Source organism: Meleagris gallopavo, chromosome 2 (genome assembly GCF_905368555.1).
Source record: "Meleagris gallopavo chromosome 2, MGAL_WU_HG_1.1, whole genome shotgun sequence".
Taxonomy (NCBI): domain Eukaryota; kingdom Metazoa; phylum Chordata; class Aves; order Galliformes; family Phasianidae; genus Meleagris; species Meleagris gallopavo.
In genome coordinates, this window is record NC_139405.1 from 53,346,710 (window position 1) to 53,362,705 (window position 15,996).

The window sequence follows — 15,996 nt, forward strand, 5'->3', positions numbered from 1 at the left end:
GTTCCGAGAGTGGTGCTTGATTTATTCTTATATAGTTGCTCTGAAGGACCCTACTTACACAGCAGACTTACATATCTAGCTCTTAGAATGCTTTTACTGCTGTTCCCCACTCCAAAGAATGGGCATTCTTTGACTGCATCATGCAGTAAAATCATTTCTATCTCACTGCCATGCTTTCTGTCACTTAACCATGCTGCTTACAGAAATTCTGCTTGCTTTTATTTCCACTTGCAAATAAGAAGAGAGAAACAACTAGTAAGAATTATATAATGTATGTTCCTTTATTTTTTACTTTCATGGCACGTTTTGATTTGTAAACATTAAAATACCAGTTCCATTCTTCATATGTTGAAAATAACCACCATTAAAAAGTATTACCTGAGATTTAAAAAAATAAAATAAAATAAAATAAAAAGAACTGGCATCTTTATACCTTGATCATGTACAGTACTGTTTTAGGAAGAATTACAAAAGGGAATGTTTTTCCAAAATAGGAAAATTTCCTTTCAACTATAAAGATATAGAAAATGCATCAAAACACATAAGAATGATCAGTCTGATTCAGAGGATGTTGGAAGTCACCGTCTCCAACAATACAATTAACACTGCTGAAATGCACATTGCATCAGTCTTGCAGTAGCATGATATCAACATTGTCATGAACACCTTGTAAAAGCAGCTCTCCTTGATAAGTGACAATCTTTCGTCGTTTTGCAGCCTTAAGAGTTCCCACTAGGGCTTCAAAGAGGTTGGCACACTTTTCATCAGAGAAGAGCACACCAAATTTCACGCTCACTTGTCCATCGGCATCTAAATCAAAGATAAAACATGAAAGCATTTGCAGATGTTCCTTCAGTCCGGAGATTCCTGAGGATACAGAAGTTATAGGCAGAGTACTGAAGGTAAGTCCCATGGTATTTCCCAGCTGCCAGCACCTGGTGTCTGACTTCACTTCCATGAGATTTGACTTTTTAAAGGGAACCATGTTGTGAAAGCCAGATATAAAGTAGTAGACAAAGGTTCTGCTTGCTAAGACTTATCTTTTTTCTTAGGATCACATCAGCGTCCATGTATCTGCCATGTTTATTTTTTATTGATGCCTTTCTGAAACCTACAGCTAACTCAGGCTATTTTACTTCTTCAAAGCATAAAGAATAAAATTGTTTTAATGAACAAAAATATTTTGGAATGTTTAAAATGTTAGAAAGTTCTTGTTTAAACAATAATTTTAAAATATATACTAATGTTAGATAAGCTATTCTTAAGCATGCAAGAGGTATGTATCAGGTTTTGCAAAACAAAAGAAACTGCATCAGAACTAAAATATATGAGCCGGTCCCACACCCACAAATTGCATAAATATTTGTAAAGTGGAGTTTTAACAATGAAGAGCCATCTTAAGAGAGAAGTCCACATTCTAAGCAAATCCAACCAAATGCTGGGACTATTCCTCCTGATTAGAGGTTCAGGCACATGGATGAATTCCTTCCAACAGTGATGAATTGAAGAATATGACTTGTGAAATTCAGAAGTTACCATGGAAGGATGTGAAAGGTAATGGTGCTGTTTATTTGACAGTCACAGCAAGTATGTTGGGACTTAAAATCGACAGCCAAGTTACCTTTTATTGGGGGCAGGACTTCAGGCCTGCTTCCTCTCTGCTCCAAATACATGTGGGTCATAGGGAATACCATGCAATCCCATATTAAACATATGTGTGACACATTATCTGAGCCCAATTAGTTAAATTTGACAGGTCCATAGGGTGGTATAACATGACTGTATCTGTATGATCAGAGACATTACAATGCTTACTTTTGGTCCCCAGCCGCCGAATCTCCTCAACTAAGAGGCTAATTTCATGTTCCACGTTCATTGTGGTCTAAAACACAAAACACAATTTTTAACAAAGTTATTAGGAGACCTGTACATCCTTTGCACATCTTCATCCCAGCATATTTTCAATTCATCAGAAACATCACAACATTTTGCAAAACCCAGCAGCCTGAAGGGCAACAAGGCTTGTGAAGAGCTTGGAGAATATACCCTATGAGGAGAGACTGAAGGAATTGGGGCTGTTTAGTTTGGGGAAGAGGAGGCTGAGGGGAGACCTTATTGCTTATTGAAAGGTGATTTCAGCAAGAGCGGGGTTGGTCTCTTCTCACTGGTGACAGGACGAGGGGAAATGGCCTCAAGTTGCGCCAGGGTAAGTTTAGGTTTGATATCAGGAAAAACTTTACAGCAAGGGTTGTTAAGCACTGGAATAGGCTCCCCAGAGAGGTGGTTGAGTCACCATCCCTGGATGTGTTTAAAAACCATTTGGATGTGGTGCTCAGGGACGTGATTTAGCAGAGGGTTGTTAGAGTTAGGGTAGTATGGTTAGGTTGTGGTTAGACTTGATGATCTCTAAGGTCTTTTCCAACCTGAATAATCCTATGATTCTGTGATTAGAGGATAATCTGAGATTTCAGTCCTGAAGATATAAAGGGCCTCTACACCCCCAACAAGCATGACGGAACCAAAAGATGCTAACACCTCAGCACCTCTCAACACAAACACACAACATACGACTTGCATACAGAGCATCCCTAAAAACTGCAGGCACCCAGAAGGCACTTGGGGACCAACACTATACAAAGAGGCACCAACACAACAGTGTACAACTTTTCCAGCAAACACAGACATCGAAGCAAGGACATGGAGAAAGCAAAGCACCAAAAGCAGTTTCCACTTGAATAAGGGCTGCAGAGACAGCAGCTGGAGCCGAGCAGGTCCAAAAAGGTCTCAGACAGTCCTGAGCCTCTGTCAGACAGCAGCTGCCTATGAGGACCAGCTCTATTGTTCCAGGAAACAACGCTGCTGTGCAGACCTGTGAGTACTCGGAGTTACTCATCAGCATCCGGGCGCGTCACAAACTCTTCCTCATACAAGAGCTACTTTTTCACTGTGTTAAAGCAGGCAGGAGGTGAATCTCACAGATAAACCAAAGCACTAAAGATGCTGCCGTTAAGTCACCAGGGAAAATAGGGCCCACGTACCAAAATGCTGACGCGACCATTAATAATTTCCTCAAACTGCCAATTTTACAATCTGGTACTGTGACGGCACTGTCAGCTTTTTAATGATGCACTTTCAACACCTTTAAAGATAATTTCCCCCCCCTCTCCTCCCCCCCGTAACTTTTAGCTCTCCGAATTCACATCAGCTTAAAATTCTCTTCCCCAGTACCGCCTATACTCTGTCAATTTAGGTACTAATGTTTAAAGAAGATGGCGACCCGGCGGCCGAGCCCGTCCGCTGCCCGCACAGCCCCGCAGCCGCCGCTGGGAGCAGCCCGGCTTCACCGCGGCGCTCCGCGTGCCAATCTCCCGCCCACAGAGCGTTCCCCTCAGCCGGGCGCCCGGGAACCAGCGCCGGGTGCCGATGCGACGCCCACCCCGACACCGCCGCCAGGCTCCGCCACTCACCCGCTCCCACCGCCGCTCTCTACTGCCGGAAGACGCAGGCACAAGTACCGCCCGGCACCGAGGACGGGGCGACGGCGGTGGTTACGCGGCTGAGCCCCGCCCGGTCGGCAGCGGGGAAGAGGAGGAGCAGCGGGAGTCAGGACCTCCCCTCCCTGCGTGCACGGCTTGCTGCGCGCTGTGGCGGTGCGGTGCTGTGTGACGAGAAGGGGGCCGTTAAGGCTGCGTGCGTCGTTGGTTACAGTCAGACTGGTGTCACCTGCAAATCACAGAGTGATAGAATACCCCGAGCTGGAAGGGGCCCACAAAGATCATAGAATCATAGAATTGCTTGAGTTGGAAGGGACCTTTAAAGGCCATCTAGTTCGATCCCCATACAATGAACATGTATTCACCTACAGCTGAATCAGTTCTCAGAGCCCCGTCCAGCCTGACCTTGAGTGTCTGCAGGGACAGGGCATCCACCACATCACTAGGCAACCTGTTCCAGTGCCTCACCACTCTCAGTGTAAAAAAGTAATTTATATCCAATCTAAATCTGCTCTGTTTTAGTTTGAAATCATTTCGCTTGTCCTATCACGATGGTTCCTGTTAAAGTCTGTCCACTTTCTTATAGACCCCTTTTAGATGTTGAAAAGCCACTCTTTGCTCTGCCAGGAGCCTTCTCTCCCACAGGCTGAACAGCCCCAGCTCTCTCAGCCTATCCTCACAGGTGAGGTGTTTTCCGTCCCTTGGATCATTTTTGTGGCCTTCCTCTGGACGTGCTCCAACAGGTCCATGTCTCTCCCGTACTGAGGACTCCACCTCTGGATGCAGTACTCCAGGTGAGGCCTCACCAGTGCAGAGTAGAGGGACAGGATCACCTCTCTTGCTCTGCTGGACTCGCTTCTTTTGATGCAACCCAGGATATGGTTGGCTTTCTGGGCCGCAAGGGCACATTGCTGGCTCATTTCTAGCTTCCCATACAGCAGTACCTCCAAGTCCTTCTCAGAAAGGCTGTGCTCTGTTCTTTTGTCCCCCAACTTGTATTGATAGCATGGTGTTGCCAAACTCTCATAACACAGAAAAACAGTTCTCTTTCCAGAGAAAACTAATGAGCTAGGATAACATCATTTAGCTGTGATAAAATCATGTCATGTTCTGATCATTCATTCAGTGCCATGTCCTTCCACTCTACCTTGTAGAGACAGTGCAGTTTTATTTCTTCTGTCTTGTATCTCTGTATTTGCTACTGCTTTTTCCAATTCCTGCATCCACTTTAGCTCCTAGAAATAGGTGCATCTTCTCCCAGATACATTGACATTAAAACTGGGAACAAAATGAACTCCTCTACAGCAGAGAGACCACCATCATCTTGCTACTAATAGCCAGGTTCACACCAAATTTCTTCAGAAAACTCTCATTTCTACTTTTTTTTTAAACTTAATTTATTTACTTAAGGCACTGCCATCCTAGCTGCCTCTCCCACCTCTTCATCAAGCATAGCTGCCCCAGAGCAATGCAGGTGTCAGTGGCTGCCTCCAGTTCTTACAATTCACATTTCATGCATCAGCCTATAAAGGGGAAATCGAGATACTCACACAGCACACACGCTGTGCCAGCTAGCTCTGGTCCTTCGCTATGCTCTCTCATCCCTGGTGCAAAGATAAATTGCTGAAGGCATCTTAAACTGCAATGGCAAGCTCCGTTAGGGTTCATTTGGCAGAAACTGCAGCAAGATGAATTGATTTGCACACTGGAAGTGATGCCAAGAAGATCCATTTTTATCACTCCGGGGATACAAAGCTGGAGACCACGCCCCTTCCTTTTTCAAGAGATATTTTGCAATTTGATATTTTTATTAAAATATTTTCATTAGAAAAACCACAATTCACATGTAACAGAATACACAAAAATAAAATAAATGTTTTCTGCACAAGGATCTATATATTCAACAGGTGATAGCTGCAGAATATGTAATCGCAAACAGATGGGCTGTATTTAGCATCAGCAAAGGTGCCCTTTAAAAAAAACAGGAACTGATAATTGAGAAAACAAGTAAACAAGTTAAGGGCTATATTGCTAAGTCAGTAAAGACATTAATGAAATGTAAATATTGAATCAAAAGAAAGGAGTAGGTTATCAGAAAAATGTATTATCAGGAGACTGTTGTATCTGTGCATATCCTGGCATACATGCTTATATTATTATATTATACTGCTTTTCTAAAGATCTTGGATTTGTTGTCCAACACAATAAAATTGATAGATTTTTAAGAAAGATCCAAGAGAATCCTGCTAAAACAGAATCTAGTTAGCATGTTAGCAAGTGTGGAAATGTTCCAGTTACATAGCAGTAAAAAATAAAAGTGTTCATTTCACATTTTTATTTTTAACAATATGCCTTCAGTTGCATCACAAGCATAGTCATCAGAACAGCTTTATGTATACACAAATAACATAGGCCTTTGCACTGAGTAATGTAATGGTTAGTATGGAATGATTTTTGTTTCATCAAGCAATAGTTTCAGACATTTCATACTAAAGGTATTATTATTATGAAATCCGTGTTAGAAATTCTTCTCTAAATATGTTTTGAATCATAGACTCTGACTTATTAGAAGTATATCAACTATACGTCTGAGTGAGACCAAAAGAGAAATATAATTCCTTATTTTCTTTTAATCCTTTTAACTCTGGAAGTAAAAAAATATTATTATTATTATTTTAATTCTATCTTTTGAAAATAAACAATGTAAGCCCGACTGTTGGCTCTAAAGAAGACCCCAGGAGTCTACCAAAACATGGTTTGCTTTCGCTACTTTATTCATGGCTCTTCATTGTCATGTGATGTTAAAATAATTATAGATAAATCGGTAATCTAAAGCATATGTTATCATAACAATCAAGGTGACAGTGATCTGCCAAGGAAAGTAAATGAGCTGAACAGCATAAGGGTCAAGTGGCTGGGTATGCTTTTACACTGGCAGCAGCAGAGAGTAGGAAATGTGAAAATGGTGGAGATGGAGATTTCTTATTGCTCTGTTCCCACAGAATTATATTTAAAAACAAGCATGCAAACAAACAACAACAACAAAGGAGTGAAGTAGTCCTTTGCAAGCACACAGACATGGAGATACTGCTCATGCATATTTCATATCCCTGGTTTAGGTCATCATTGGATTAATGATTCAGATTCCCCTTTCTGCGTTTCTGAGAATGGTCCTCAAAGGTCATGAGATTCTGCCTTAAAGCAGACTATTCTAATTTGATCTTCATTGGCATCTCGCTGTAGTTTCTGTTTTCACAGATTCAAAATTTTACATCAAGGCAGCCAAAACAAGAAAATACACAACGCAAGATTTAAAGCATAGCTTGTGAACACCAAAGCAGATATGCTGGATCTGAACAAGCAATCAGTTTAATCCAGTATTATGCCTAGAGAAGTGGCCAAGAGCAGAAGTTTGGCAAAAGAATACAATAAATATCATTTGATCCCCTGGTTTCTCTCCGCTCCTGGGCTCCTAGGACTTAATGATTAGGTAAAGGATTTGCTAAGATGAATGTTGCACCCTAATTATCACAGTTCAGTCAGAAATGGACATTTGTCTGTGAATTTGTCTAATTTCTTAAACTCAAGCTTTTGATTTCATGTTATTCTATGGCAATTATTGCTTAATAAATTTATGGAATGATGTGGAAAAATAATTAATTTTGCTGAGCTTTTCTTTTCTTACTGAGAACTCATGAAATGCTCCCAATGTCCTATACCATGACCAGGAAACTATTTCATCTTCACCTTTCTCCATCGTGTTCATGACTACAGCTCTCCCACCATTCATTTTATTTTCCAGCTTCAGTTAATCTCCTGTAAGATGAATGCTTTCCCAAGCGCCGATCCATCTTGTTGTTCTGTATAATTTTTGCACATCATTCCTTGTTCTTTTTTGAGATTGAATTACTGGAATTGCTAGCATTATTCAGTGGGTGAATAAAGTATATATAAGGACATAATGATGTTTTCTGTTTTTTTCTCAGTCCTAATAATTTCCTGCATCTCACTTGCCTTTTTGAAAACTGCTGAGTACCACCCAGTGATTTCCAAGGGTATTTCCAAAGTGGTAGTGATTAATTGTTCTGTTACAGATCATCAGGATTATTCCACCTCCACCGTATTACTTTGCGTTGTTTAGTACTGTTGTCTGTTCTATTGTGTGATTTGAAATAGGATCATACACACACTTTGTCACTTCTTTTCCTCTGTAATCAATGACAGCAGTGAATAACACAAATCCAGAGATACTGCTAAGTGTACTCACAACATCTCTTCCTCATGAACATTAGCCACCAGCTCTGTTCATCTCCTCTTAAATTTGAAGTGTTTACTGATTGTGAATGAAGCCTGTCTTCCTACTCTGTGACAAGTTAGTTTTGCAAAAATGTTTAGTGTTTGCACAAAACTTGCTGTAAACATGTTGTTTGACAGGTTTCTCCAGAGAGAGGCAGCACAGTCTGAGCCTGAAAAAGGCATGCAGAAGAGAGTGACAAAGTTGTTTGCTAACTAATAGTCATTTTGTCCATTTTTGACCATACATTAACTAAATATTCTTGTTTTACTGGTACTATCTTTTTAGTAGGTAGCCTAGACAGTTCTTGTATTCTACAATATTGTTCTCTTGAATTTTTATTACATTATACAACATATTTTTGAATTGGCCAACACATGTACCACATGCACATGCAGAAGTCTGTTGAGATTGCCACTAGCTGGAAAACACTAGAACTGACACCATGATTTGCAGATTTTACTGCTAAGAATGATCATGTTATCTGCCTTCTCGAGTAACCTAGGTCTCATTTTGTTCTTTCAACAAATTTTTCTTTGATTTGTTGATTCAGTAGAGACATGAGTTCTTGCTGGATGCTCCTGCCACCCATCCTTCTGCTATCATACCAGCAGCTCACACCTGTGCAAGGTGACACAAATTCTCCCCACTGTTTCCGAATCTGGACAAAAGCTATAGTGTTTCAACCAGGAGCATGTATATATGCCTTGTCTTAGCCCAGTCCCATCACATATCTATGCAGTTGGCCAGTCATGAGTCACTTCTCTACATGGGTGTGCCATGCCTTGCAACCCACTGTAGGGTTGTGACTCAACCTAAGTAGAAAATCTACTCACACCCTGGCTGCTAAAGCAGATCTTTAAAAATGTGTTTTCGCATGATTTATAGATATCAAGTGGCAGAGGACTGACTACATTTATAATTCCCATGGACTTTGTAACACCCAGAAAAAAATAAGATCTTTTCTTTGAACAAGATAGAGTCACTGACTGCGCTGAGAAAGATACAATCACAGCAACTCAGTGCTGGCGTAGAATTCTGAGGGGAATAAACAATAGTCAGAAAGCATGACTGTTTTTAGGGACAGTCAGAAGAACAACTATATTGTTTGAGACAAGCCAGTCAACCAGGAAAATAATACTATGTTCTTTACTGACTCCAGGTCTAAAGCAACTCCATCATTCTTGGTCCAATTATTACTTTTATTTGGCTTTTCTCTCTGTTTAAATTTATCAGTTGTTTCAAGGGAGAAAACTATTTTTTCCTAAACAAAAATCAGTGATTCTCTTTAAAACCTTATAAGAATTCTACTGTAAAGTCCAATTTGAAAAGATTAATCACATGGGCTCTTACCTTTGCTTCTTCTATAAGGGGAAAAAAAAACCAAACAAACAACAATAAACCAAACAAAAATAAAGCAAAATAAGAACTTTCTATTTTTTTTTTTTTTTAATCTTTTGGTGAACTGAAAAATTAACCTAGCAAAACAGAAGCATTTATTTAAGCACGAAGCAAACACAACAGATCAGCCTCAGAACAAGACAGACTACACAGAGTTACAGCTGACGGTCTTGGCATTCTAATGGACGCTTCCATGGGGGTTCAATTGGATGATTCACTTGTGCTATTATTCACCTGTATCTAGCTCTAAGGCCTTATTTCAGAAATGGCCATAGGACATCATACTCTTCTTCTTATCCACTAGAAGCCTCAAACAATGCAGTGCCTCTTCTCCCTAGAGTAAGCATGTAAGTCTTTACCACAGTTGAACAGAAAAGTGGAGTACTTAAAATCTTGACATAAATGACTGAATGATTTGCCCTACAGTTAACTCAAGAGTAAACCTCTGGGGAATGACAGAAATATGTTAAAACAGTACAGGCTAAAACAGTGCACCCATATTGTTATCACTACAGCAAAAGCTGCAAAAAGAACTACAAGATGACCTGTCATTTTTCTGATAGCAGTTACCTGAGAACTGTAAGACAGAACTCAAAGCATGCTCAAATAATTCTCAAAACATGCACAAAGTCAGAACTAATACAAGATATATACTGAACTTGGTCATGGTATTCCATTCAGGAGGATGTAAAGCAAAGACTATGTGCAGAAATATGTAAGTTGCTCAAAAAGTAGTACCTCCTATTTACTTATGTGGAAACTACAGATACAAAGAGCAGAATAACCCTATTTGATAGAACAAATTCTAAGCTACAAAAAAAAATATTTTTCAACATAGCCATCACCATTAACCATGCCTTTTTGCCTGCAATGAACCAGAGCCTTCATACCACGCTTGTAAAAATTTGCACCAGCGGAGGTGACCCAGTGTTTCACAGCTGCAATGATGGTATAATTGCTAAGAAAACGTTGCCCACAGCCTGGATGAAAGTCAGAAGGCAGCAAAACTGGACACTGTGGTGAGTGGGGTAGGACAGTCCAGCCAAGATTGGCAATGTGCTCCACTGACTTCAAACAGGTATGGAGCCTGGCATTATCATATTGTAAGAGAAAGGTTGTCTTCTCTAGACTGACTCTGAAAGTCTGAGCCTTTATCAGCTTAGTTAATGTTGCAATGTAGTGGTCAGTTGATGATTTGTCTGCTCCTGTGTGAGAATTCATAGGACCCACTTCGTGCAAACGTTGTGATGTTTGATGTTGCCACCATTGTTTCCAACATACTGAAGCTGATATTCAGCTCCATACACTGTACCCTGGTCATAATCCGCCAATTCACATGGATGAGCTGATTGAGACACTCTTCATTTTGTGGTGTGACAGCTGTGTGTGGCTGTCCAGAACATGACTTGTCTTTTACATTGCTGTTGCTGAAACATACCACCCACCACCTCACTGTGCTTACATCCACTCTTTGGTCTTCATAAACATTCAGCAAGACATTCATACACCATGTCAGACGCTGTTTTGTCAGACTGCTTCTCTGCTGCCATCTGTCACACAGCAAAAACATGTAATGGGATACTGGTGGGAAAGTTCAACCTCTACTGCCATATTACCAACATCTGCCTCTGATGTCAACCTGGTAAAATAGGCATTACTTTCAGAGCACCCCTTATATGTTGAGGGAGAAGAGTATAAAAAGGTGTTTGGAGACAGTTTACAAGAAGAAAGTTTATTAATAACTGACTATGTTTCATGTGTTATACGGTATTCTTTGCTGTAGCAAATTAATATTAGAGAGAGAGCAACATGAAGGTTAATTACTTTCTCAGATTCCGTTTGTTGAAACAGCTCTTGTAGCAAGGAAACAGCTGATGTCCACATAGCATGGTAACAGGTGAATCATCCAGTTGTTTGTCCTCCTGTTTAGCATGCATCGTGAAAAAAACTCACCTCCCCTTCCCTCTACAGAAATACACACATTACTGACATTTCATGGACTTTTCCAGAAAACTGGCTTTGCATGAGGTTGTCAGCTAACAGTAGCAGAGATGACAGTTACGTTAATATACAATTACTATTCACATACACTTCAAATACAGCTCTAGGTGGATTATCTTTATTTATTAGTTTCATACAAATTTCCTTCCTAAAGCTCAAACATTCATAATGACTCATGACAGAAGGACATCAAACCATTTCCTGAAGGAAATCGCATTGAAATAGGATTGTGGATTGACATTTGTCAAGTTACATTTATTTAACACATGAAAACTTATCATGGCAGAAGTTGCTATGTTAATTTTTTAATGAAATGGTAAGACCTTCTAGCCAAGGAAGTATGTATGGTCTGTCGAAGTTCATAGTTGGCCAAAAAAAAAAAAAAAAAGAAAAGCCAAAAAACCCACAACCAACCATCCACAAACCAATATTTTTCTCCACTGAGGTACTAATGACAATTAATAATCATTTAATATAATAATCCAATTTATAAGCATTGTTTTTATGAATAAAACCTGTAATTTTGGTCATTCATATTCAAGGTTCTCAGCTCAAGAACTGTGCTTACTATACAAGATGAAAGATCATTGGACTTCAATAATCTCTGCAATTTCACTGTATTTATCCTTTGAAGACAACTACAGGACTCCATTGGTTTCTGCTTATGAATAAGTCAAGTTGATATATAAACTGCATTCTAACAATTATTTTTTGGCTTCAAAATGCAATACCTGCTCTGAAAACCAACTTACATTCAAGTTACCAACTATTCAAGCTTTATTAATTTCACTGCCACTGCAGCTGCAAGTCATGTGGTCCAAAATCATCTGATGTTGTTTGAAACCACAACACAGAACTGTGATCAAACTCCAGCTCCAAATGCATCTTGTCATAGAGCACTGCTAATGGTCTCATCTCTGGACCTAATATTCTGGGAAGAATTTCTGTCAAACTGTGTGTTGATTTCAAATGGTATACAAATATCAACCACTGAAGTACTATGAGAACATGAAATTTATGCTGTTGAACATAACATATGGGTTGCTTACTAATGATGTGCCAGCTTTTCCCTTCATCTAACACCTAAGTTTTATGATCTTGCATGAATTTTTCATCTCCAAAGTTAATTGTAATTGTGAATCCAAAACTCAGAATCATAGAATCATAGAATCATAGAACCATAGAATCATAGAATCATAGAATGGTCTGGGTTGAAACCCTGCTATGTGCAGGGTTGAAACTCGATGATCATTGTGGTCCTTTTCAAGCCCTCTGCTATGTGCAGGGTGGCCAACCATCAGACCAGGCTGCCCAGAGCCACATCCAGCCTGACCTTGAATGCCTCCAGGGGTGGGGCATCCACAACCTCCTTGGGCAACCTGTTCCAGTGCTTCACCACCCTCTGAGTGAAAAACTTCCTCCTAAAAAACTTCCTCCTAATATCTAACCTAAACTTCTGGGATAAATCTTACCATTCTTTTTTTTTAACCTCAAGGGATTTTTTTTTTTCCCCAAGCATCACTAATGCACTGGTGGAGATTAAAATTAAAAACATAGTTAAGAAAATTAAGCGTAATCACCTTCTTCTTTGGTTCATGGACACCTTACATAATTCTGTTACATATGCATTAGTAATATATGCATCTCGAAGTGTTGTAACACAATATGTTGAAGTAAATATTATTTGTTCTGTGTCAGATCTATGTCTATGCATAGAGAACACAGTGCATACGACTAATGTCCTTCCTGAAAAGTCAAGATTTTTTCAGGAAACATAATTTAAACCTTGGATAAAGTACAGTGTCTAAGATTTTGGGTAGAAATTGAAAGATCCCTGTTTTTCAGTCAGGCTTTTAAACTGTATTTCCTGTGAATAAACCTACACTAATGTCTGTCTCACCAGACTAGCTGCCTGAAAGTAAGGTGTCTGTTTTAATTTAGATACTTGACTCTCTATGTATATTTAGTTGTGTTACTATGGCAAAGAAGATATATATGAATCTCACCTTCTGAAGAGCACTGCTATGAAGAGAGTTTTGATAAATAGCTTAGAGCTATTTCCTAACTTTCAGATAGCTAAAGACACATGGAACAAATAAAGGCTCTTTGGTTATAGTTGTTGGTTAAGTAAAACATAACTCATAATGTGATAACTGAATATTGTTGATCCCTTTCTATTGATTACCAAAGATCCTTTAAGAAAGTACACAGATGATCCTCAGTGCTAGCAGCTTCTCCCAATAGCAAATTGTCACCAATAAAGACTTGCTATATCTGTTAATTAGTTGCTATATCTCAGAGTGTTCCCATCACAGAGGAAGTCAAACAAAATATGGTAACTCTAGTACCTCACTAGAGAAGAAGTGCATACGTTTTTTCATTCACTTTGTAAGGAATATACCTCTTTTATTTCATTACAGGGAAATGCAGTTTGGATGTGTTCCCAAGCTAAAAACTGACCAAGCTAAAAATGCTATTTTTCTCACAGGTCAGATGTGAGGAAACAGAGCCATTTCACTTCCTTCAACATCTCTATATAAAGAGAAGAGGAAAGTGGGACCAGACCTATTGTTCTTACAGTTTCCTGTCTCCTTTTTCACTATGCCTCACTTAAAAAAGCAGGGCTCAGCCACTCAGAGTGCATCATCTCCATTTAGAGCATTTGGATATTTAATAATAAATAAATGGCCCTCGTGCTGCAGACTACATCAGAAGAACTGTTATTTGATATAAAGGCTCTAGGTAGCTGCTGTTTCTGTTTTGCTTTCATATTAAATATTGCAGCTCTTCCCCCAAAATGAGTTCTAGCTTTTCCAAGACAGAAAGATGAAGATGCACAAATATATATCCTGCCCTCTGAAACCTCAATAAACTACTTTTTTGTTCTTTTTTCTCAGTATTTTTTCATTTGAAGTATATTTGAAGTACGACGATCAAATACAAACAAGAGAAAGTTCTAAGTGATGAAGAACACTTGGCCCACTGTTGGCTACCCTCATCCTGGGCTGATGGCCAAGGGCACAACAATTCTCATTGGAATGAGCTGGGAAACGGTTCAAGAGATTTCTGTTCTCTCCCAGCTAGGAGCTGTAACTGGAGAGCCGTGAAAGCACGCATGATCTCACAGCATGCTCCCCACAGGCCCTGCTTGCTGCCCAGTGCTAGTTTTGCCCATACAAGATCTCCCACAAAGTAACTGCAGCAATCATACTCTTGGCTTTTCCTCTCTCAATCTCTCAGCCATTTGTAAGAGACCTCTAAAAAGACGCAGTACCCAGACCTTTTCCAGAACTGGCCTGAACAGCTAGTACATCACCCTTTGTATTGGAAGGTGCCACTTTGTAGCATCTCTTAAAGATAACCTGCTGGATGTTGCCACCTCAGCCAGACGGCTCTAGAGCTTGTATTCCTGCAAAGCAGCAGCCTCACCTTTAGCACAGTAGTTGTCTAGTCTGCTGCCGAGTGCAGAAGAGATACCAATTTGAGACACAGCCTTTCAATCAGAGAGCTGATGACACATTCTAGTCCCTTCCAAATGAAAGTATTTTCTCTGTAAGAGAGCCAAATTGCCCCTAGTCTGAATGAAAAGGCACCTGGGAAAAGGAATGGTGCAAAGAGCTGCTGCTTCTCTTATTTCACCCTGCAGAATAGAGAGATGTGCTTCATGTGCTCAGGGTGGTTTCCTCCTCTGTCTCAGAAACAAGTCCTCTCAAAGGACTTTGGAGGGAAGTGTGCACATGGACACACACAAATTAGCAGTTATATGAAAAAAATGTGTGGATAGAAAAGATGCAATTTTTTCCCTGCATTTATACATGTACATCCATTCCATCCTGCCAGTTCCTAATGTACTCATTCTATGATTAATTGGAAGAACTGTAAGATCTAAACCTTTTTTCTAGAAGGCACAGGCAGAAATAAAGTACTTGGCAATAATTCCTCTTCAATTCAGAGCCTTAGCACTGTGTAGATTTAATACCCATTCTACAAAATAGAGTCCTTCAAAAATAACTGGAACAGAACATGATGTTTCAAAAATAAAGAAATGTAATTTCTTTAAAATATTGAGATATGTGATAATTAGGAGTATTCCCATTTGATCAAATAATAGGATCAGTTCAAAAAACATTGATTTCACATTACAGTATACTCATTAGCATTTGCTAACTGAGTCACGTTTAGCAGGAAGGTATGATGGTAAGAGCTTTGCTTTAGGAATTATTTATAAAGGAAAACTGCATCTTTCTTCTCTGTCTCTGTCATCTTGAGTCACTCAATGCAAAAAAGTTTCAGTTCTGTACATGTTTTATTCACCTTGCTTTGTGAAGAAATTAGGCTGTAAAATATATTAAAGCAAAGCTAGAGAGAGAGGATGACCTTTAAGTATTAGACTCCTTCCTACAATCACCACAGATGGAGCACACAGCATTCTTAATATTCTTTCTATCTGTGACAAAAAGATCAGAGAAAAGTCATAATAACTGGGTTGTTAACAAATGAAGCAGATTTAAAAGAAGGTTGGGGTGGTTTTGATCTAGAGGACTTTAAGAACCGGAAACAGACTGGATCATTGCTATCTTAAACAAATACAAGACTTAGTGGGAGTTTTGGTTTGTATTTATCTTAACATATCAAGAACAACTCACATCACCATGTAGAAAAAGGAAGGGACTAAAATCCTTGGGAAACTGATTTTAATGGAAAACAGCTCAAAGAACAGGCTAATGAAGTTCTGACCAAAATGCAGAAAGAATCCCACTGTGAAATAACAAGCTGGTGACCCTTGAAGAGAGTAGGTACAGAGGC

At 39.6% G+C, this 15,996-nt stretch overlaps 1 protein-coding gene across 1 annotated transcript; it reads right to left on the minus strand.

Annotated features, from left to right (window-relative positions):
• Positions 1 to 256: 256 nt before the first annotated feature.
• ABRACL (ABRA C-terminal like) lies at positions 257 to 3,609 on the minus strand. The gene is made up of 3 exons (XM_085217175.1): positions 3,468 to 3,609; positions 1,816 to 1,882; positions 257 to 810 (listed from the first exon to the last, which is right to left on the minus strand). The coding sequence occupies exons 2-3, from the start codon at positions 1,874 to 1,876 to the stop codon at positions 626 to 628; spliced, it is 246 nt and encodes an 81-aa protein (XP_085073301.1). The 5' UTR covers positions 1,877 to 1,882; positions 3,468 to 3,609; the 3' UTR covers positions 257 to 625.
• Positions 3,610 to 15,996: the final 12,387 nt, after the last annotated feature.